General features: G+C 38.8%; 1 protein-coding gene across 30 annotated transcripts in view; it reads left to right on the forward strand.

The window, feature by feature from the left end:
* The window catches only part of PARD3 (par-3 family cell polarity regulator), a 598386-nt gene that overhangs the window by 237699 nt on the left and 336449 nt on the right, over positions 1 to 24238 (forward strand). For 28 of the 30 annotated variants that reach the window (XM_081554391.1, XM_081554371.1, XM_081554384.1 and 25 more), the window contains one exon: positions 13432 to 13612. Coding sequence is in view for 23 of the 30 variants with exons in the window: in XM_081554371.1 (XP_081410497.1) it covers positions 13432 to 13612 (181 nt within the window). In the remaining 7 variants the exon portion in view is untranslated. Of the gene's footprint in view, positions 1 to 3250; positions 3420 to 13431; positions 13613 to 24238 lie in introns of those variants that run through there. The other 2 variants (XM_081554395.1, XM_081554397.1) reach the window with 1 other exon arrangement.

Raw genomic sequence — 24238 nt, forward strand, 5'->3', positions numbered from 1 at the left:
CCACTGGACCACCAGGGAAGCCCTGCCAGTATTGAGTGGATGCTCTTTGTATTTTGAGGCTAAGAAGGGTCAGCTCCTGTCATTTAGTATAAGTTGGTTGCTATTGCTATTACTGTATTCACATTTTTTAAATAGTTAGGAACTTTGTTTATGGTTCTCTTACTTTTATTCTAATCTGTGTAAAGTGAAACCTTATTTCTAGGTTTTAACATTGAACATTTATAGAGTAAAATGAGAAGATGAAGCAGAAAAAATAGCAGGGGCGTGCTTCAAGGAAATAAAAAGAATTTGAGGATATTGAGAAGAGATGTACACTCTGCTACTATGTAACTGTGCTTATCAGAGTGATGTGATAGAACTTAAGAAATATGAATTGATATTTAATTGAATGTTACAAAATGTGTTTTAAATTCTGTCTTCATTGTCTTAGAGGGGAGATCTGTGAACCTGCTGAAATTACATCCAGAATGCAATGTGTCTGTGCAGTTTTGTTCTGTGGAGAAGGTACATTCATTCATTGCTTGGCACATAGTAGGTGTGTGATGTGAGTAAAAGAATAAATAAAGTGAAGCAGGTGATGAGCTTTAGCCTTATGATCGGTGTAGCATTGTATAATCAGCAATGCGTTGTGATCCTTCTTATATGAAAGGCAGAAATCACAGCTGGAGGGTCAGGGGCTCCAGGAACATGCAAGACCCCTTGTTTTGCATCAGTCTACTGTTTCCTGGGATTCTAGACTCAGTATAGTTGAAACGTACTTCTGGCTTCTGAGAATAATGAGATCTGGATGTTAGGATGTTGAAAAGCAGGAGGACGGTAACATGGGCAATTGGTCTGAATCCTTGAACTGAGGTACATGCCGAGCTGCTCACGTCTCTCTTCTTGCAGGCTGTGGTTTTCTGGGTGTGTGAGCAGAGGGGTGAGGTCAGGGCATGGGGCCCAGAGGACTTGCAGTGAATCAGCTGCTGGTATCAGCTTCTTGCTTGTAGGCAAGCACTTCTCAAAGGGGTTGCAAAATCATTATGCAGTGTGACATTAATTCATCATGTCTTTATTGCAGCACCTTTCAGACAGGAGCAGGGTGGGACACAGAGGTGAAAGAAATAGACCCTTTCGCAAAAAAACCAAGAGCTGTTTACAGAATCCTCATTTGTTGAGACAAGCATGTTATGAAGATGAATTACCTACTTAGTGTTATTTGAACAAATATTTGAGCGTCTATTTTTTGTATATCAGTGGACTAACAATTTAGTTTTTTCCTATTCTTTTATTATTCATCCCCTATCAGTAAAATTACTTTAGCATAAGTGTTACAGTAACTTTAGGTCTCACTTGTTGAAAATACATATTGATGTCACCTTCCTTGAGAAAGTGCTAATGTGCCTCGTCGTGGTATTTCAGTACTACTGATCATGACTGCATGATACACTCCTTTTCCTGGCTTCTGCGAAACCATGTTTCCTTGAGTTTACTTCTATTCCCTAGTCAATTCTTAAATTTCTTCCAAAGTGAAATTGGAGGAAGAGAAGAGAAGCCTGCCATCTCTGCTTTGTGCCGGTTTGGTTTGGAGTTTCCTACGTGTTCCACATCCAGTTTGGGACCTTAACTAAACTCCTGGTTTCACCCACCACCCACTGATGACATCACCAGTTCCATATCTTTAACCTTGAACTCCCCTTCCCACCCTGGAACCCCATCTCCAGGTGTCTACTGGGAACTGAATCCAGGGGGTATCTCAGCTGAATGCATCATCTTTTGTCTCAAACTTCTTTGTCCTTGTCCTTACCCCCTGACCAGCCACCCAAGGCACACAAACCTAGACATCTTAGGTTTGATCCTCTCTCCTCCACAGTGGCACCCATCTACCAAGTACCAAAGCCTTTTAACTAAGTCTCAATTCTGTATTTTCATAATTATTTAATTGTCTTTTCACTCCACTGCTTTCCCATGAGTCTAACTTCTCCTGACTTCTTCATTATTGGGCTAACAAGCTGTGTGTGTTTACCCTTCCAGTCATTTCTCCAAACTCCTCCAAACCTTCTGCAGAATAAATGCAGATCGCACTGCTGTGCATTTAGGGTTGCCCCACGGCAGCCCTTCATCTCCCTCCATTGAAAGCCTCAATCTCTTGAATCTCTCTCTCTCAAATCATCAGGGTAGCTGACGTTTATTGAGTACTTGTAACTTGTAGGAACTTCCGAGAACTTGGTCAGAATTAAATAACACACGAAACAGTCCTGTGCAGTGCAGAGACGAGTGAGGAGGAGCTGTCTGGGTCCTCCAGCTGGGGGTCATCTCTATGAGCCTCACCCATCCCAGGAAACCCATCCAAGACTGGCAATCTCGCCCTATTGAAATGAGTGGAGGACACTGCACATGATGGGGTGACCTTGACTTGAACCCCTATTCCAGGTCTGCTGTGGGGAAGTTTTCTGTGAGACGTAAATGGAAGCAGAGAGTTTGGCTATCTTTAGAATACATTCTCCTAAAAGTTAAGCTTTCCAAACTCTTTGTGCTTGTCTAAATCCATTAGGTGGCACTGGATTTCAAAAGATTTTTGTGCAGTTTTAGTATTTAAAGCGATTTGCGGATTGGGGGATATGTTTAACTTCTAAGGTATTTCTTTTCATCTGTCAAATTGGGAGATAAAGGATTGACACACAATTAGTATTTATTCTGTGTTCATTTTTTTTTTTAAACAGTACTAAGCAGGTTATACTAATGAAGAGTTGTTATAAAAATTTTATTATTTAGTTACTTTTTGAATAAACCTGCCAACTGATTAAAATGAGCCTAATTTAATCAGTATTGTGTTGCATACTGAAGATAATTTGGGATAATGTCAAGGACACATTCTCTCTTCTTTGTGGAAGGTGGTGAGATAATGAGTGTAGCAAAAAGGAGTCAGAACATGTTTGAAGTTTTTCATCTCTGCCTCTGGCTGGATATTTAAAAATCACACTTTGTCTTTTTGCATGCAAATTAATCTGAAAGTCATTTTGTAATGTAACATTAGAGTTATATTTTACAAAACAAATTTGTTGAACTCTGATCTTTTACTAATATTGGCTTGTGGTTGTCAGAATGAAGACTGACTCTTTGTTATTTATCAGCACAAACCCAACTTTCATTCAGCACTTGGAGGGAGCAGAAGTGATGGGTTTGATGCGTTTTCAGTGGGAAAGAAATCACTGAGAAGCAGTGACTCCCAGTTCTTCTGTGCTTTTCTGAGTCATCTTTTTTCTCCTGTGTTCCCAGCTGCTCCTCAAAGTCAATGCCATAGAATCTTCTGAATTTCTGTCTGTTAAAGCAGTTGAACTCTCTTTTTCTCCGATGATGCTTTTTAGTTGGAAGCTAAGCTATCAGTGGGAGTCTCGTTCAAATTGTGAAGTCAGCAGTTAAAGGATTACTAACCCTGAGTAAGTCCCCTATACAAATGGCAAGTTGCCTTGGAAACAGGCTGGTTCCTTTAGTTGGAAGTGTAAATGCAGGGGATGATGGCTTTTACCTTTATTGCACCACCTCTAGGACTAGCGTTGTACTGAGAGGCTTTCTGCTTGACTCCTCAGTACTGATGCCTTGATGGAGGCAGAGCCAAGTTTTCATTTCTCGTACTTTTAATTTTAAGCATAATTTGCAAAATTTAGAACTAAGGAAGCGATCCTTTAAATTTCTATTTTAGGATGGGAAATTTTCCTTTGCTGATTGCCAAAAAAATGAAAGTACTATGGCTCCCTGGATTTGACTGGCAAGGAATTTTAGCGATGCGTCATATATTCAACAGTGGGATCAGTGATGGATGATTAGGGAGAGGAAGCGAATGCATTGTTCTGTTAGATGGTTATTTTGATGAATCAGGTGGGTTTCTCCTGGGAGCCTGGAGTCACTTGATCTGCACTCCATCGAGCACAGAGGCAGGGCGCTGGTTGGTGGGAGGCTGCGCTTGTGACTTGAAGCTTAAATGCACTCCTGCTTCCCTCTTACATAGATGTTTCTTTCATGCTAGGTGCAGGGGGTCATGAGGTCATATGGAGACAAGGCTTTCAGGCCAGTGGAAGAGGCCCTGGCTGAATTTACCTGGTTAGCTGAGGAGGTAAAAAGACTAGAGGCCTTCCTGACGGAGGCCTCAAGTTGGCTTCTGCAGACTTTCCAAATGGAGGCAGAGGTCCAGAAGTGCAGGATGGCAGGATGAGCTCTTACCTCTCACGACCCAGTGGTCCTGCCTGGTGGTAATTGTGGTGCTGTGTTTCTGGGCTGAGCAATCATATTGCAGCTGTCATCCCTTAGGACTGTGTGTTGGGGTTTGAGGAGAGTTGAGTCTGGCGCCCCAGAAATGACACATCTTTGTGGGACAAAGAAGGGAGGTGTCACTCATGCATACTTACTCCTCAAAGCTCAGGTGGCATGGTTGGGGCTGTGGGTTTTGGTAGTGAACCTTTAAATCACAGTTCAGAGTAAGGTATTGATGGAAAGTCTCTCTCTGTGTGTCTTTTCTATGTGTGCATATGATTTTGACTTGCCATTGTGTCTGTCTGTTTCCTGTGTGATGTTGGGCTTTTTGTTAATAACATATATATTTTTTAATTTAGATCCCTAACCCCCAGACTGCGGCACTCATGAAGGAGTCCCTCTTGCTGGAATCTCTAATTTGTGATTTGTTGATGCAGCTGTTTCTGAGCCAATATGTAACACTTATTGATTGTCAAGCTAGATTGTGCACAGATTAAAACAACTTGTGGTTGAATCCTGTCTACATATCTTGCTGATTTTTGGAGAGATGTATGTGAGAAGGTTGGAAGAGCAGCAAGGTGGCAGGGGGGTACCCATGGGTGAGGACCTGCTGCCTCTCAAATCTTAAGCTCTGCAGCTGGAGGTGAAGACAGATTGAGGTCAAAGCTCCTGGTACTGTGCAGGGAAAGGACTCCCACTCTTTGCTGTTCCTAGCTTAGCCAGGAGGGAAAAATAGCTAAGCCTTCAGTGTGCTTATGGCATTTAGAGTTCTTTTCTAAGCTTTAGGCTTTTTTGTTTTGGTCTTGTTTTTTGTTGTTGGTGTCTTTTTTTTTTTTGCATCAGACAAAATACACTTAATTCTTGAAGTGCTGATGAAGCAGAGAATTAATCTTGCATACATAACATTTAAAGTTTTTCAGTGGCAAACTTGAGATTCTCTGTCTGCCATGAGTTAGCTTTTACCAGTACTACTACTACTATTATAAAACACCTCTGATGCAAATATATTCTTTTACTAATGCTTTGCTTACTTGACCAGTAAAAATAGTAGCTCTATTTAAATGAGTTTTTAATGAACCATGAGAGCAAGTAAGGCTCAGAGAATGGCTAAGGATTTAGTGTTGCCCCATCTTTAAAGTGAATTCAATCATTAGAAAGCTTATGAATTGATTTAATGGGTGGTTTTTTTTTGTCATGTCTATGTAATAATTTGTTATTACATCATCACATTTGATTCTGAGGTTCATATGATTCTTTCCCAATTTTAACATCATCTCTTCAAGGGAAACCTGCATGTGTTCAAGGTAAAGTCACAACAAACACCACCTCCTCCAATTTGGAGTCAACCTATATACGTTTGATTAGCCAGTTTCAGGATTACTTTGTTCTGTCTTACTGTGCAGTCTTGCTTTTTATTAACACTTCAACAATAGTGTAATGTAGTTGTAACCTCATGGATGGGTACAAATAGAACAGTGGCCCTTGGGGATGGGCCTGGGAGGGGGAGAAGTTTGCATTGTCTGACAAGTGGGTCAGCCAGCTCATGGCTACAGCACTTGCATATATTCATTGTGGTTTGCGGTTGACACACTCAAGGCTATTAGTTGAGCATAACTCAAATTAGGAATCTAATTAGTCTGAAGGCTCAGTGGGTGACAGAGTGTGTCACCCTGAGGGACAGCAGAATTAAATCCCAGTTCTGAAATGTAAGCTGCTGAGTGTCATAGGTGAATATATATTTCACTGTGACTTCCGGATGAAGCATAATATATTTATTAGGCATCTGTGACCAAGAAATGGTACCTTCTTAAGGGATGCTGTTAGCTCTTGTGGGACAGTGACTTTGATCATCGGCAGGTGGGAGCTTCTGATCGTGTTGGTCTCCTTGGTTGCTCAGGTAGCAAGGGGAATATCTCCCCCCCGCCATTGTTTGAAATGGCACTATTAAATATTTTTCTCGTTAGTTTCCCTTTTTGTGAGTAGATAACATAATCTGCTAGTGTCTCTTAGCTTTCTTTTTTTTTTTGGGCGTGCTATATGGCTTACAGGATTTTAGTTGTTGGATCAGGGATTGAACCTGGGCCCATGGCAGTGAAAGCACCGAGTCCTAACCACTGGGCCACTAGGGACTTCTCTAGTTTTTCTTTTATTTGTGTGCCACAGGTTATCAAGTGTACTTTATGGGAAACAACTGTGTGTGGAATTTTTTTTTTTTAAGGAATGGACAAAGCAAAATCCAGGAACCTAAATACTTGATCTACTTTACCTTGTTTTTAAAAGTGCCGCCTTGAGTCAAAAGACAAAAAAAAGTAAAGGTATTGCTATGTGTGATCTTAACTATAGAAACTCAGATTGACCTAGGGGAAGGAAACGTCATTTTTGGAATAGTGATAGTTTAGAATAGTATGTTACAGAACAGCCTCACTTTTGTCATGAAATACATGTATCTCCAACTACTTGATTTTTATTGTTATTTTTTGGGAATGCTGCACTGTGCTACAGCTCCCACCTTTGTAATGCATTTTCTCTCTGTTACCTTCTTCTTTATAGGCACATCTGCCTATGAAACCTCCCTGCCATTGTTCAGAGAGGTGTTATTTTACATGATGTCATCATTACTTTGGGGTTCAAAAGCATCATCACCATAGTCTCCTGTTAGGAAGAATATCGAATATTATATTGAATATTGAATAAAAATATTGAAAAAATGTGGCAAACAAAGCTCCCCACCAGAAGCACAGTCAGTCTTTTTTGGTGATTGGTGGTTTTGCTTTGGTACCGTAGACCAAGTGATTCAGTGAAGTCTGGCTTACTCATGTTTCATAGGTGAAGAAAGGCTCTTGAAGGCATCTTCAAGTTCCTTGTCATTTTTAGTATTTTTCCATATGCGTTGGACTTTCTCCAGGGCCAGAAATATGATGCCTTTCCAAAGAGTTATAGGTCTTTATTTCAAAGTCAAACAATTCAGTACATTAATGTTGAACATGCTAAAGACATTCATGAGACCCATAATAATCAACCTTTTCTGGATATATGCAGACTGTACATGAAGAAATCAACAGAGACAGGTGGATTACTTAATGGCTGGGGCAGTAAAACAGCTTTGGAGGGTGTGTGGAACCCAGGCCTAGGGTCTTGGTGACTTCACTTAGACAGCTACTTAAGTCCCCTGCCATTTCCTGTATGAAGATAGAATCCACAAGATCTTTTGATTCTTTAAAAAAGAAAAAATTCTTCTGGGACTTCCCTGGGGCTCCAGTGATTAAGACTCTGTGCTTCTAATGCAGGGGGCATGGGTTTGATCTCTGTGTGGGGGAACTAGGATCCTACATGTCACCCCAATTCCCAAATAAATAGAAGGCTTTTCTGATTAAAACTGAGTGACAATATCTTTAGCACGGTTACCCTCAAGTATGTTCAGAAACTTTCACGTAGTAGTATCAAAATAATGTGAACCTGGTAAGGTGGGATATTATCTGTGGTTTATCCTGAATGAACAGCATTCAATTCCAAGATTTGCAGGTGCTCATAGCCTGGAGATTCCCCGCAGGCCATGCTGTTGATTTTTTAGATGCTCCAGGGTGGCGAGGTAGGGAGAAAATAGCATCTTTGAAGTTAGATAGATTTGAACTTCCAATTTCAGATTCATCATATACGTCTAGCTAAACTCTAGTCATATGAATCTTTCTGAGTCTCAGTTTTCTTTTCCCTGAAACAGAATGTAAAAAGCTGCTTCGTGTTTCTGTGAGGGGTTGAGGCAGGTTGCAGGGCATCTGCAGAAGAGCTTCACTCTGTGGTTATTGCGATGCTGAATTTTTCCAGCAAGCCTTCTCCTTTCCTTTTCCTGTTGTTTTCCCCTCTTATTACTGGTGTCAAAGAACTTTGCCTCAGTCTTCAGTTACTCTTGGAACTGATCCTCAAAATTCCAGAAGTCTGTGTTTATCAACCATCACGATATCGCTTTAATTTTAGGTAACAGTGAGGGTGTGCTTGTGTTCTGGAAGCTGATGTGCATATGTCCCAAGTCCAGGAGGAGAGGCCAGGGCTTTGAGTAGTTTCCTGTTGCTGCCACAGCAAATTCCCACAGACTAGTGGTTTAAAACACCACACATTTATTAATATCTATCATTTTTGAATAATATTTATTTGGCTGCATTGAGTCTTCGTTGTGGCATGTGGAATCTTCGTGTGGCACTCAGGCTCTCTAGTTGTGGCATGTTTGCTCAGTAGTTGTGGTACACATGCTCTCCAGCTGCATCACACATCTTTAAATTTACAATTCTGTAGGGTAGGAGTCTGACATAGGTAAAATCAAGGTGTGAGCAGAGCTTCATTCTCTCCTGGAGGCCCAAGGGGAGAATTCATTCTCTTGCCTTCCGGAGACCCCCACCTTCCTGAGAGCCAGGAGTGTACTGTGTGTCTAACCATTGTCACATTTTTTCTCTCTGACCACAGCCGGGAAAGAGTCTCCATTTATCCAGACTTGTGTGATTAGATGGGGCCCACTGGACAGTCTCCCTGTTTGAAAGTCCTTAACCTGAATCACATCTTCAAGTCTCTTTCACTGTGGAAGGGTAGTACCCACAGATCCTGAGGACTTAGGTGGACAGTCATGAGCATTATTCTGCCAACCTCACCACCATCCTCTTTTGAGATGAGGAGATGTAAGCCTTAGGGATGGCAGAGAGGCCAGTGGATTGGGCCAACATCCATTCAAAAAGTAAGGTTAGAGCTGGTTTTGATTGTAGTTCTCTTTGATTGTGAATTCTATGTCCTTAGCCACTTTGCTCCATGCAGTTTTTTTATTCATAAAGGAGGCCATCCTTGATCCTCCAGTGGTTTACGTATGCATTCGCACACGATATTTACGAGATGAATTTTCTGCTGGAAGGTTCTGGTGTCTCAGGCAGCTGAAATGACTTGTTCCAAGGGAGGTGGAAATGTGTGGCCAAGTTTGGAGTTTTATATATAGGTGGGTCATCTTAGGTGTTTCCACGGACAGAGAAGCCCGTTGGGCTACAGTCCACGGGGTCGCAAAGAGGCGGACATGACTGAGCAACTGTCACTTTCACTTTCATCATGGCTGTTATCCTAAATTCTGCCTCTCTTTTCTTGTGGAGACTTTTTGGGTGAATGGATCACAAGAGTGATGAAATAATAGCTGTCGAAATTAAAAATGAACTTTCAAAAACAGTCTACTTCATGGGCAGCAGTGAAGATTCCATCTGTTAAAATATGGGTTTGAGTCACGTTTCACAAATTTAAGAGCAAGACGTTTCCTTTATTTTTTGAAGGGCGTGATAGTTTTTTAATGTTTTTAAATGATGTTTTTGTGAAGGTCTTGTTTTCTTTTGCTGTGCTACTGTGTATTCTTGTAGAGTGGATTTTCTAAAATTATATATCCTTCCCAATTTAACACAAAATTACTTTATATCTGCACCTGGCACTTAAATTTCGATTTAAAAGAAAGCTGTAGAATTGTATGTTTTTGGCATATTGCAAATCACCAACTGTGATTCTGCCACTGAAATTCAAACAGCATTTGTTCGTGACACAGTCCAGATTTCATGATACTTGTGTTTTCTAAAAATGCTGGAGATAATTATTGAAACTAATATACGTGTATAAGTTCTTCCATCATGTGTGGCATTTAAAGACTCATTCTTTGTAATTTTCAATCTCCATTTTCCGTTTGCAGAAAAGACTTTATTCTTAGGAGAACACATCATTGTGAAAAGTTAATAACAAAACTTGAATTTCATTTGCTTCCAATTAAGCGCCAAAATGTCAAAACTTAATATCTTCAAATGCATATGAAGCCACACACCTTGTAAGAAGTCTGATGAAATTAAAATCAAGTACAGAAATTCAAAATCCTGATGAAGAGCTTGAAATGAATATTCTTAGCTTAGCAGGGTTACCAATGTGCCTTGACTTTTAGTTTTATTTCCCAAATGGAAAATTTTAAATTGGATGTTACTAGAGGGATGAGCAATCTAGTGCAGGATCATCAAACTATGACCCATGGGTTAAGTTTGGTTCATTATCTGCTTTGTAAATAAAGTTTTATTTAAACATAGTCACTATCATTTATTTATGTATTGTGAATGGCTATTTTCATGATACAATGCAAAGTAGAATCGTGTGACAGAGACTGTATGACTTGTACAGCTCCAAAATTATTTAGTCTCTGTACATTTTTAGAAAAATGTTTGCTGACCCTGATCTGTAGAATGCCTATTATTAATCAGAGGAGATGCTTGTGAGATAAACAGGTTGATAATGTATACCGTTTACGGTATAGATATATATACATATATATACCATGAAAACATATATATACCACTTGTGAAAACTAGTGTATACATACAAATACCTTTCCATTTTTTACAATTGCTAAGGATTTCTTTTCTCACTGATGATGCTTATTATAAGGTTGAGTGGCCCAACTCCTCATCCGACTTTAATTTCTTCTTACCACTTAGCCTTCCTTCAGGTTGTTTAATCAGCTAATTATATAAGATGCCACAGCAGGATTCTGAGCTTCCTGTTTGTCTGCATATCTCTATGACCTTATGGTGGCTTTCTTTTTTGCCTTATGAATTGATGGATGTAAATAGAATTAATTCAAACTGTAATATAAATACTTTTCATCATTTGTGACTTCTTCTTTCAGTCTGTTAACTAAAAGGAGTTGAAAAGGCTTGGGTTGGAAGCTGAAGGCTTGGTTCTTTAGGGGTGTGGTCCTATCTTTTCTTCCCTTGGAAGGCTAAGCTGAGTTTTCTAGGCATGGGATTGGAGGGTGAACGACCAAGGTGTTCTGTACCATAGAACTTTTTTCCTCTTTGAGATTTTAAAGAAGCGCTGCCACTGTTTAGTTGTAAGAAGAAATAGAGTGAGTTTAAATAGAGTGAATTTATACCGTACTTGGTAATACTGTATTATGAAATTTTTCAATTTTCAGAAAAGTTACAAAAATAGTACAGAGTGTTTTCATGTACTCTTCACCTATCCCTAATATTAACATCTGACATAACCATAGTATAGTTATCAAAGTTAGGAACCAAAGAGTACTGAGTACATACTACTGACTCATCTATAGCCCTCATCTGAATTTTGCCTCTTTTCCGCTAATGCCCGTTTTCTAGTCCAGGATCCAGGCAAAGACCCCGTACTGCACGCAGCTTGTATTTCTCCCCAGTCTCCTCCAAGGTGCACAATTTGGTCAGCCCTTTACTTTCCTGGTCTTGATATTTTTAAAGAATAGGAGTTATTTTATGGAATGTTCCTCAGTTTGGATTTGTCTGATGTTTCCTCACAATTAGATCAAAGTTATGTGTTTTGGGCAGGAGCACCATGGAAGTAACGTCGTATACTTCTTGGTGTATTTTTCAGAGAGTACATGCTGTCAATACGTCTTATTACTTAGAGAAGTGCTGTCTGCCAAGTTTCTGCCCTGCGAGATACTATTTTCTCTTTTTAATTAAAAAGCATCTTATGGGGAGATACTCTGAGATATGTCCACCTCTGATCATTTTCTTATAATTAATGTTAGCATCCACTGGTAGATCTTGCCTGCGACAGTTCTGACTGTGGAGATTGCCTAGTGATGATTTCTCTTTTGGTTATTTTCTCCATGTTTATTAATTTGGATGCTCCAGTAAGGAAGAGCTGTCCATTCTCCATCATTTATTTCTTTGATTATTTGATTATATCATTATGAACTCAAGGAGGTTTAGTTTTATCTTGGGTTATAATCTAATGCTATCATTATTTGTTTACAAGCGTCCCAAATGGCTTTGGTGATTCAGAGCTCCTTCAGGTTGGCCCCTGATTCCCTTAGATGTTCTCTTTAGCATCATGAGGCGTTCTAGGCTCATCATGTATTTTTCTTACCCTGCCCCTGGAGTTAACTGTTTTTCTACAGACTTCTAGTTCATTTACTGGAAAATGGTATTAGAAACCAAGATCTGGTCATTCGTATCCATTGAAGCAATGTCATTGCTTCAAGGATGTCTCAGTGGACAGAACTAGGACATACATGTGTGGTCTCTATACCACATGTGGATTCACATCCATCTGTACCTGTGTACCTACCTACTTATGAGAACCTTGAGTTCACACTGATGCCTCCAATTCAAATCTAATACTACAGTTAATTTCTTTCTTTTTTTTCACTTCTGTTTCTGAACTTTGTAAGAACTTTGGCTCTCATTGTCCAAAATATTTTTCTTTTTCATTCATTCTTGAGGTGTGTGTGTAGTAGGAGGAGGAGAAGGAATAGTAATAGTAGTAGTAATGGTAGTAGTAGGAGTAGCATGAATTTCTAAACCATATGCTTGTGAGAAACAAGCTTACTGATTGAATACAATATTTCTGTTCCTGTCCTTTTTGCTTTAGATGTACTTTAAACAGTGAAAATAACTTTCCAGAGTTACTTAGTTCTTTTCTTCCCCACCTTTTTCTGTGTGGTTGTGTTTTTCATTTGTAATAGGTTTATTTGTTTGTGTTCCATTTTAGATCATCCGGCCTCCAGACCCCCACCTTGCCTCTTGGTTGATTTCAATTATTTATTTGTTTTAAATATTTTAATTATTATGGTGGCTCTAAGAGTCAGAGTTACAGAAAAATATGTTCAGGAAAGTGTCACCACCCCATTATCTTCATTACCTGCTCCCATTCTCTTTCTTTCTGCCTCGTTCCCTCTAACTCCCTGTAGGCTACCAGCCTAATGAGTTTCTTTTGTCCTTCCTGTGTTTCTTATGCACCATGAGCAGATGCTTTATGACAGTTCATATCCCCTTCTTCCCACATGAAGGGTCCCTTATTACCCTATGCTGTGTATACTACATGTCATATATATGTATATGTATTTATATGCAGGTATATACACTTTCTTTTTCGCTTGATATACTATCGACAAAAAGATTTAAATCTACTCTATCCCCTTTAGCATTCTGTGATACAAAACCATTTTATTATTTTCCACCTGTAGAATTTTGCATATGAAATGTACAACTTAGAAATGTAAAAGAAAAGTATCAAAACCCAGGGCAAGCCTATTTCTCTGAAGTTCCTCTTCCCAAAATATAACATTCCTGGGTGTGTAAATATCACTATTTACACCAAAGATGGTGTAAGTTAGGGGTTGTCCTTTTAAATGCCTTTGTGTATAATTGCAAATTCACCTTTCATTTCTAGCTGGTAGCTGTGTTTGATGAACAAGACCCACATCATGGAGGTGATGGCACCAGTGCCAGCTCCACAGGCACCCAGAGCCCAGAGATATTCGGCAGTGAGCTCGGCACCAACAATGTCTCAGCTTTCCAGCCTTACCAAGCAACAAGTGAGATCGAGGTCACCCCTTCAGTCCTTCGTGCGAGTAAGTGCATATTTCATCTTCATTTACAGGGATGCCAACTTTTGTTATTCAGGCATGCTCCTGTGAATGGAATTCATTATCTGTTTAAAATTGATTAAGTTTAGAATCTGGGCAGATGTCTTTTGCAAGAGAGATGAGTAAGATTCTTTACATTTTTGGATTGAGCTTAGATTACTTTGGACTGGTAAACTTTTAATAGCTCACTAAAGATCAGTAAGGATAATATAAAGTGATATTACTTGAATTTTTCTTGCTATGTTTTTGTCTGAATGCTGCAACAAATGGAAGTAATCCAAAGCCTTCCATTGAAACAAAGCAGAGCATGTTTGATTGACAGTCAACTTGGTTATAATTGTCTCTTGATCTTTATCTGGAGGGGGCCATCGTTATCTTCAGGGATCTGGAAGAGCTGCTATGAGATACCACCTCAAGGAAAGAAAATATCGGACTTAGTGACTTTATAGTAGAAATCCTAGGATGCAGAGGGCCCAAGTTCCAGCACACTAGCTTGAAGAATTCTATAGCCACTCCTACCATTCCTTCCCTTCCTTTACTCACAAATGTGAAGAATGTCTGCTAAACATAATATTTAGTGTTTGTAATTGTATAATCTTATCATTGAGCAGTTGGTAAGAGAAAAAAGGCCTATTGCAACAAATTTATGTTAGAAATCACTTATCTTTTAGGCACATCTATTTAGAAACATTTCAGTTTTCAAGTAGAAGATTTAGTCCTGTGTGATGTTACTGGTAGTCTTCAGTGCATCTTCACATAGAGGTATGGAATAATATGTAAAAGTAATATCTAGAATATAGTTAGATAATTTTGAAAATATGCAGTTTTTTCTTGCAAAATGTATCTTTGTCCCCACTTTCTGTATTGGTAGCAGCCTACAGCATCTTGGTAATTTGCTTCTAGATGTCTATAAACTATTTCTGTTTCCACTGTCCCTTGAAGATATATAGGCATATATATATATAGACACACACACATATATATTAATGTATTACTATATAATATCTCCATATTTCTGTCTATCTATGGAGAATAAGGAAAGAACATCAATTTAATAGTTAACACATCTGATGATCCAAAATGTGATACGTGTGCCATGTATGGTATATGAAGTATTATGTACGTTGTGCACAGATCATTTTCTTTTATTATATACTAACTCAATAAGTCCATGCTTTAATGATTATCTGCTTGGAGCAAACAATCCATTTAAAAAATGGATTGCCTGGTTTCGATTTAAAGAAAATTTTAATTAAATAATAGTGTAAGTATTCATAGGTGCCTGATGTTTGGAAAGCAGTGTCTTAATGTGAGTAATTACACCAATATATATAATGAAGTACAGAGCTTTTTGTTGTGTTATTGTAGTTTTTTTATTCAGGTGTTTTATATAGTAAGATGCACCTTAAATTTAGATATGTGCTGGAAGAAAGGCCAGTCCTATCTTTAAGTTAGGAAGAATTTGAATGGCTTTCTGCCCATCTGTTTGTATCTTTTGACTTCACTGATTCAACATGATTTCTACACTACCACCACCCGCATTTGTCTGGCTCTGTGTGTTAAAATTTAAATGCTGTTTTCAACCCCAAATATCTCTTTTACCTTGTTTTTATTGAGAAAAGGAAGCTATATTTGAAGCATATGTGTTGTCTTGTAGCCACCAGTGGGAAAATACACAAATATTAAGAATAAGAAGCTCTGACTTTTATTTGCTAAGGTTATTTAGATTTTAGGTCCTTGGCAGGCATTGGGTAAATGCATGTTAAACATGTACTAAGTACAAGGTTTGGTGGCTACGTAAAAGTTACTTAATATGTATGAGTCATTTTCTATAGTATTAATCTTATTCATTCAGAAATAAAACAAGGGTCAGTCAGTGCTGGCCAGGCTTTGTACTAGGCGATCAGAGTCTAGAGTTGAGTGAATAAGTCTTTGCTATCAAGGAGTTTGTGTTCAGTGATCTTCCTCATTTTCAGGTATGAAAAGAAAGAAACCAACAATATGTAGAGATCTGTTTAGTCATGCGATAATCAACTGCAGTTAGAGGCATTGTTAATAACGATTTCAGATAAATAAGCCTCAATACTTATCTTGAAGAAATAAAGTGATGATTTTTCTATGGATTAATTCACTCATCTCTTTTATTCTATAAGGAACTGATGGAAGCTAAGAAAACTCTAGAAGTATCATTGTCTTGTGATTTGAGAAAAAAAATGAAAACGCTTTCTTTTTCTCCCAAAATTTACTTTTCCTCTTCTGATTAAAATAATCAAGACATTTGGGCCTCCAGAAGTGCTGTGGGCCATTGGATCTCCTCTGCCACAGTGGAGAAATCCAGAGGTTTTCAGGCCAATAGAGCCATTTTAAGGAGTGGCAAATGAGGAAGGTAATAATTTGACAGCAAACACTTAAAACTGTTGTTCTGGCATCTCTTGGCAGGTTTCTGCATCCTTCAGTCATAGATAGGTATACTTTGATTTAATGACAACCAGATGCTGATAACCTGTTCTTTTTTTTTTTTTTTAAACAGACTTTTGATAAGTTTGAGAGTCTATTGTATTTTACACTTTTAACATGAGCTGACTCTGCAGACACTCCTTTCTAGAACACGGTTTAGAGTATTCATGGTTCAGAAAAAGTAAGGCAAAACCACATCAAGCGCAATCAGTGGCCTCGCTTGGCCTCAGTTCCTTCATCTCGGGGTACCTGTCCTAGGACCGTGAAGAGTAAATGAGATGCTTGAACTCTTGATAGTGTCTGACACATGATGAACACTAGAGTAATGGGAAATTGTAGAAAGGGGATGGTGATAATGACATCTCTTGAGTGCAGATCCAGTTCTTATGGATGTTTTAAAGGTTTGAGGAGTTACAGGGCCCAAGTATATAGGATGTGTTTTCCTGGATAGAACACATTGCCTTTCTTGGGTGGTGTTGGGTGGAGTACTCTCATATAGAATGAATTTGGAACTGTGTTCTCCTAACCTCACAGTTCTGTGATAGGTACTTAGCTTCCTCTGTTTTTAATGTTCACAAATCCAAATTTAGAGAGACTTACTGTGCTCAGGGGCACAATTTCTGGAGCAGATCATTGAGACCAAGTCTTATTTTTCTCACTCTATGGTGTTTTTTTCTTTTTTAAAAAGATTTCTAAAGGCTGTTTATAGGGCCAGACATTCTGAGGGTAGTCTAGCTTTAGAATGCTGGCAGGATTCCTTTTCACGCCAGAATGCTGATTTAGTATTTCCTTTGGAAGAGCCACACTAAAGATTCAAGATACCTTGGCAGTGGCATCTGCCCTAGTGATGGAAAAAGTCCTAGAAATAAAATTGCTGTAAAAGTTCTGAGAAACAAAGTATCTGATTAGCTTGTCTTTTAACATTTTAACTTTTCTGAGCTATTTTAATTTTATAGTGAATTTTTACCATTTCTGGCAAAATGTTGCTGAAATGGTGCTCTTTAACTAGTTGGTAAGATTTTACTAGCTCCCTAGCTTTTAGAACTTACAGAGACACCAAGAATTGCTATACAAGCTTGTGTTATAAAGTTAGCCCCCCTGCCTCATTCTTGAACTCTAAATTTTTTTCTTACTCAAGAATATACAGATTGGTTTTGTCTTGCTAGGAGATCTAAGATCTTTGGGTTAGAGATCTATCCTCTTAACTGATATTAGAACACTATTTTCCAGATTTAATTTAAATATATATTGAAAATAGAAATAATATTCCTATTGTATTTCCTTTTAACTTGTGAAGTGGAGCATGGCATACAAATGGCATTCTCAGTATTTCAAATAATTACCTTCTTACTGTGCAAGTTCTATTCAGCCTATAAAACTCATCCAGTTTTGTTGTAGATGCAATCTGGTTATTACATGTTGACAAGGTCATATATCTATTAATTGGATTGGAGATGGGATACAAAATTGCTGTAATTATTGTAATTTTCTAGCTAATTGTAGGGTTGGTGGTGAATATTTTACTTCTGCAAAATGAAAAACAGTATTCCATCAGAAGTTGTTCTATGGGGTTTCAGACATTTTGTTTCATATCTTTGGTGCTTTTTGCCCACAAAGTACCTCTTTTGTATCTATTTTTTGTGTATCAGTCCCTCTTTGGATGTCAGAGTGCTCATTGGCAGGCATCTGTGGAGGCAGCAAAGGCAGAGAGCCTGGAGTACGCTCACTGCCTCTTTGTTCTGGTTGCCACGGTACCTCTATTGTTTATTTATAAATTCGAGCACTTTCCTTTCAGACTTACAGTCAAGGTTGAATGGGTCATAGCCAATTGGAAGAGGGCTCCTGCGCTCTGCTCTGTTGTCACCTGTGCACTCAGAAATACTCCCCAAAATGAACATTCTTCACTCCATTCACATTGTTTATGTTCTTTTTTGGCATGAATAATTACATAAATTATTGGTCAGCCCATTTTGCATTGCAATATATGGCTTATTTTGCATATCATCTCTTTTTTGTGTGTTTTTTTGCTTCATTTAAACTAAGCGAGCTTCTAAGAGCTGGAAGCCGAATTGACATTTTAAAAATAATGGTGTGTACACAAGGTGAGTGTGTTTGGAGAATTCCTGGTGGCTGGGGGCCGGTTTACTGAAGGGGTGTTGGAAGCTCACTACCTAGGATGGTGCAAGCAGACTGATGTTTATTCCCTGCTGGAGTATAAACTGGAGGCGCAGGTGAAAATTGCCAGGCCTAATGAGCAATTTGGCAGATAAGACGGGCTGTCAGGCGACAGCAGTTCAGCAGCAGGCGTACTGTCTGCAGACCAAGATGCTTGTTCCAGAGACAGCATTTCAATACCATAAAGAAAGCTTTTTTGGTTGATATCTGGTGTGGCAAATATGTTCATTTCATCCGTCGATTTTCCAGTGAAGTAACCAGACATCAACATATGGCGATTTTGGTTGCAAAATTATTTTTAAACTTGCCTTTTCATACGGTTCATCCATTAAAAAAAGAAAAAAAGGCCAATATATGTTTCCCCCACACCAGAACACAGGAAATGTTAGGTTTTAAAATGCTGATAAGATGTAAGCCATCCTTGCTTCCTTGGGCTGAAGCATTTTGTCTGTGGTCTTTAAGTTGGAACTTAACACTCCACAAAGAAGCAGTGTAGTCTTTTCAGCAAACTGTGTCATTTATATCTGCTTCTCTAACACAAGAATCCTTTCCTTCCATGCAGCACATGAAAGTCTAGGCATATGGATGGCTTCTCCCCACAGAGGCTGTCAGTGTATTGTAAAAGGGATGCTGGGACAGGTTTCCATATCCTTGTAGTGGGGGGCAGTCCCTTGGGAAACCACCAGGTCCCTCTCCCCTACTTTACCGTCGGGCGTCTGAGGCTCAGTGGAGTGAACTAACACAGGCTGTGCTTACGGTGCAACCATAGTACATGTCTTCACGTTCAAGACAAGTGGAGTTATTGCTGAAAATGCATGGATACTTACTGTACACCAAGGTCCCTTTGTGACATTTCGAGATACCAGACTTGGAGTCAGAGCACTGTCGCACTTCCTATCTGATACCAGTATTTCCCAGTTATCTTTCAGCAGAATAACTACTTGTTTCCTACATTGCTTAACTGCATTTCTGTGAAGTACTTAATTTAAAAAAAACAAACCTCCACACATCACATGTATGCAATATTTTACTCTTAATAATGATAACTGTGGACCATTAGGAGGAGGAGTATATTTTAGAAACTCTCTGCCTCGTGTGGTCAGATGGACTTGGGACTGTAGTTAGCAGGTGATCCTCGGTCAGTGAAAAGGTTTCCTGTAGGGTTCACAGCACCACCTGTGTGTGGTCTCCACACCCTAAACCTTAGAGAACTGGACACCTGTGCATGGAGCGCTCTGTGTCTGTCACACCTGCTGAAATCTAGGGAAGAGCAATTTTACAGATTTCCCGCCTCTCCCCACCCCCAAGCCCAAGATTTCCCCATGGTCCAATCATCTCTGTATGCTTCACTTCTTTTTGTCCTTGGCTAGTATATTTTACTTGACCCTGAAGTCTTGCCTTGTACTCTTGCCTTTGTATGGGAATACACCTTAAGTGCCCAATGTTTATCTGTTTATCAGGTACAGAAACACTTACTGACACTTGAAAATTTGTAAAAGTGATATAGCTATAGATACGTTGAGAAGGTGCAATTTAAATCGAAGCAAGAAAGCCCATTTTCACATCGCAATAAGAAGTGCATTACAGAGGGAAAATAATTGTATGAAAATGTTTGAGCAGACACGATTGGATTGTAAACAGGCTTTCTTTTTTATTTTCATCCTCCTTTCTAACCAGGTATCTAGATTCTTTTTTCTATTAGCGGATGTCACAGAGAGACCCATATGTGGATTATTTTGTCAGCATGAAAGCCTGGCAGATAACATCTTTTCTTCTCTTGTTGCACTTGATATAGATCTCTTGTATAGCTCTTCTTGAAACTGTGTTTGCTTATTTATTCTTTCATTGCTTTTAATGTCAGAAACAGCCTTGTGCTCCTCATCCTGTTTGCTCCTGTCTGCAGCTAGAGACCGACTCCATCTCTCAGAATCCCTGTGTTAGTCCCAAATGGGGAGGGACCCAGAGGCAGGGAGATTTTTAAAGGCATCCCTGAGGTTGTCACCCCTTCTGCCTTTTTCCTGGAATGGACAGCTAGTGATCTCTGTCCATTCCACGTTTTGAAGAAACGTGACCACGTTTTGAAGGAAAACCTACATGTCTAAATCACTGTATGAATTCATTAAATTATTTTGCATTTACAGATTTCATTTATATTGATGTTTAAGTTAATTTAATTATGATTTACCACTTCATTGCCTATATTTCAGCAAATTGTCTTTCTCCTTAACACAGAGCCTGGGCGCTGTGGCGTGTGGGCATAGTGGCATGAGTGCTTATGGGCCCAAACACATGTGAGAGAGGACAGCCCCTTCTTACAATGAGACCATATCTATCCAGCACTTTCTGTGGCTTAGAGTTGATGCTTCTGTTGTGTAGTTCCCTCCTGTTGGCATTTGACAGGACTTGAATCCAGAATTTTCATAACAGCAAAAAGGGGACCGTGTATCCATTTACCAAACCCTCCTGTCTGTCTCTCTTGGTCTCAAAAATGATCCAGACCATGGACCTGGCTTATTCTCAGATACTGCCACCCTGCTTGTTCCTCAGGGGAATGCCTTTCCATTTGTGTTCTCTCTAAACTTTGTAGAAAGCTTTCTATCTCTACATTTTTCTGTATCACCCTATGTTTTCTATCTGTTCTGAGGATTAAGCAATCTCGATATGTTATTTTTCAGCTCTTTCTTACAGAGTCAAGGGTAAATACAGTAATTACAGCTTGTTGCCTGGGCTGCAGTTCTGTTTCAACAGTATTATATAAGCGTTGTTTTCTTGTCATTATAGTGGTACCATAGTAATAAGTGTTTGTATGGTTAGGGTTGGCCAAAATGTTCGTTGGGTTTTTCCATACAATCTTTTGGAAAAACTCGAATGAACTTTTTTGGCCCACCCAATACATATACACCATATATAGCTGATACTTAGTGAGGTTATATGAGGAGGGAGTATAGGAGTAGCATGTACCTTCAGGAAAATAATCATTTTTGTAGAGATAATTCAGGTGTTCAAAGATGGAAGATTACAACTGGATCCATCTAGGACTAATCATAATATGGAAAGAGCAGGAGCCAAAGGGCATTTCAGACTACTGCTAGATTAGTCAGCCCATCATCACATTTAATTAAAATGTCAATTTGTGCCATAGCTGATCTACTGGTTAATTTGTTATTTAGATCAGCTTGAGAAGTATTTATTTCAAATACAGAATTTGTATTAAATGCATTAGAAAAGAATTTTCTCTTACTTGGCAGAGATGTTACAGCCTAAAGATTTATGATTTAGAACAACAAAAACCAGCTGGTGATCGGTTTGCATAAGTAGTATAGGGTTATCTACTAATGCTGGATAATAACTGTTCTTTTTGTAACCAGAGTCAGGAAGTTGGGAATGGGACACAGAAGCAAGGTCAGTGATGAGTCACTGGGACTTCCCTGGTGGTCCAGTGGTTAGGAGTCCATGCTTCCACTGCTGAAGGCACAGGTTCAATCTCTGGTTAAGGAACTAAGATCTGCATGACTTCTAGGATGATTACATAAATTGATGGAACTTGTGAGTATTAGATGTAATTTTCATTCTTGAACCTCCATATCACCTCCAGTTCACATTCTTGAGCTTTCCTAGGAGTTTCTAATAATTCTGCTTTGAACAGAGGTGTTGAAGTGATTGAAGACCACTTCTAATAAGCCTTCATGGCCTCATTCATCTAAAGACCTTTTATTTTGTGTTACTGCATCTTCTTTATTCATTTGCTTGTAAAGAAGCAGATTGTTAGGCATTTACTAAATTTTTTTAAAAGAAACATTTTCTAAAACACAGTGCTCTTTCCTGTTTCTGGGTTTCCTGATACGCTGCTTTATTTTGTAACTGCTTATGTACCTCTCTGGCAGTTCAGTTGCTGTATAATGAAATGTGATAAAAGACTCTTTATAACTTTGAACATAAAATTTCAACTGATCCAAGTTCAAATATGTATTTGATCTCTTAATTTTATTTACAAGGGTGTTGCTGCTGCTGCTGCTAAGTCGCTTCAGTCGTGTCCGACTCTGTGCGACCCCATAGATGGTAGCCCACCAGGCTCCCCCGTCCCTGGGATTCTCCAGGCAAGAACACTGGAGTGGGTTGCCATTTCCTTCTCCAATGCATGAAAGTGAAAAGTGAAAGTGAAGTTGCTCAGTCATGTCCGAACCTTAGCGACCCCATGGACTGCAGCCTACCAGGCTCCTCCATCCATGGAAGTTTCTAGGCAAGAGTACTGGAGTGGGTTGCCATTTCCTTCTGCTAACATTCCTTTAATAGGAGTTTTTTGTACACTGAGGAAATGTTTGATAACATTTGCAGTTGAACACAATTTTATATATGTTTCAATATTCCTACATTCTCAAAGACTGTACATTTATATGAAAACTTTGCAAATAGTCATCTGTAGGGCTTCCCTGGTGGCTCAGTTGGTAAAGAATCTGCCTGCAATTCATGAGACTTGGGTTTGATTCCTGAGTGGGGAAGATCCCCCAGAGAAGGGAATGGCAACTCACTTCAGTATTCTTGCCTGGAGAATTCCATGGACAGGGGATCCTGGCAGGCTACAGCCCAGGGGTTGCAAAGAGTCAGACACGACTGAGTGACTAACACTTTCACTTTTCAGCATTTATATCCTCAATTGGATATGCTTGATGCAATCCCCTATTAGTGTAGAAAATTGAGACCCTTAATTAGGAAAAATATCTACTGAAAACACATCTAAAATGACCGCTCTCTGTTTGATGGTTACATCATCCGTCTTCATTCACTTCCTTTATTATCAAGACATACTGAATCACTGCATTTGTGTTACATCTTACTATAAGACTTAATTGTTTCAGAGGAGAAGTTTGGTTTAGCTATAGATGGTTTCGTAGTTGCGGTTATTATACCTTACCAATTTTAAAGACAGAGTATATACTTAGGGGAAAAAACATTTTGAGCTACAAATAGAGTAACTACTAGTGGCATAGTTTTATCCTCTGGAACTTGGCTATTGTTGACCTTGATCCCTATTTACTTATTTACAGCAAATGATGCTTCACTATCATGGGTAACACAAATGTTGGTGTGTGGAATCTACTTTCATATGCAAGAGTCAGGACTGTCATGACAGTGGTGTACTAAACATGTCTGGAGAAGGTGTGTGTGTATATGTGTGATTTGCTGTGATTCTTTGTCTTTGTTTTTGTATTTTCACAAGTGTTGCCCTTTTTGAGGGACAGAAAACTGAATTTTAATATGGGCTTTTTAACTTCAAATGTCCATAGCTATATTAAAGAATATTACATAACATGAAGATATTTCTCATAAAACTAATCGGACAGTTTTTTTTTTTTCTGTATGATGTATATGTTACATTTCTGAATAAATGAAATGTCTATCTAGATTTTTTTCTTCATTTACTCTCATAAACTCTGCCCTTGAAATAAGTACACATCAGACTTTTGAGGAAGTTATTAATCAGATGAAGCTAATAAACAGTGAAGACTCTCTATCTACATGTGACTGGTTTTTGTAATTTGCTTTCAATTTCTATGGGCTCCAAGCTTTAAGTTTTTATGCTGCTGCTGTCTACTCATCTGCTAACTATATTGGTAACTATTATATTTATGAGCATTTTCTCATAATAAACTTTAAGACATCAAAATAATGTAAGAATATTTTTCACTTCTCTACCATTACTGTCTGTCACTCCATTGCTGCTTGAAAAGATCTACTAAGTGTGTGATGGGAAAATGCAACTGCTTTATATCTGTACCTTGATTTTGATCAAATGTGCTTCATCTTTCTGAAAAATGGGAGAAATCAGACTACACTAGCACTTGTTTCTTACCTTTTCAAAATCAAGGCACAGCTGAGTAAATGGGGTTCAAGGGCCACACTTGGATCCACTAATCATGTTGTTAAACTTCTTGCTGCTCCTTAGCCCTGTAATTTGTGAGAAGCAGCATTTTAAGAGGC

The sequence above is a fragment of the Giraffa tippelskirchi genome, chromosome 13 (genome assembly GCF_054371585.1).
Source record: "Giraffa tippelskirchi isolate mGirTip1 chromosome 13, T2T-mGirTip1v1.2.pri, whole genome shotgun sequence".
NCBI lineage: Eukaryota > Metazoa > Chordata > Mammalia > Artiodactyla > Giraffidae > Giraffa > Giraffa tippelskirchi.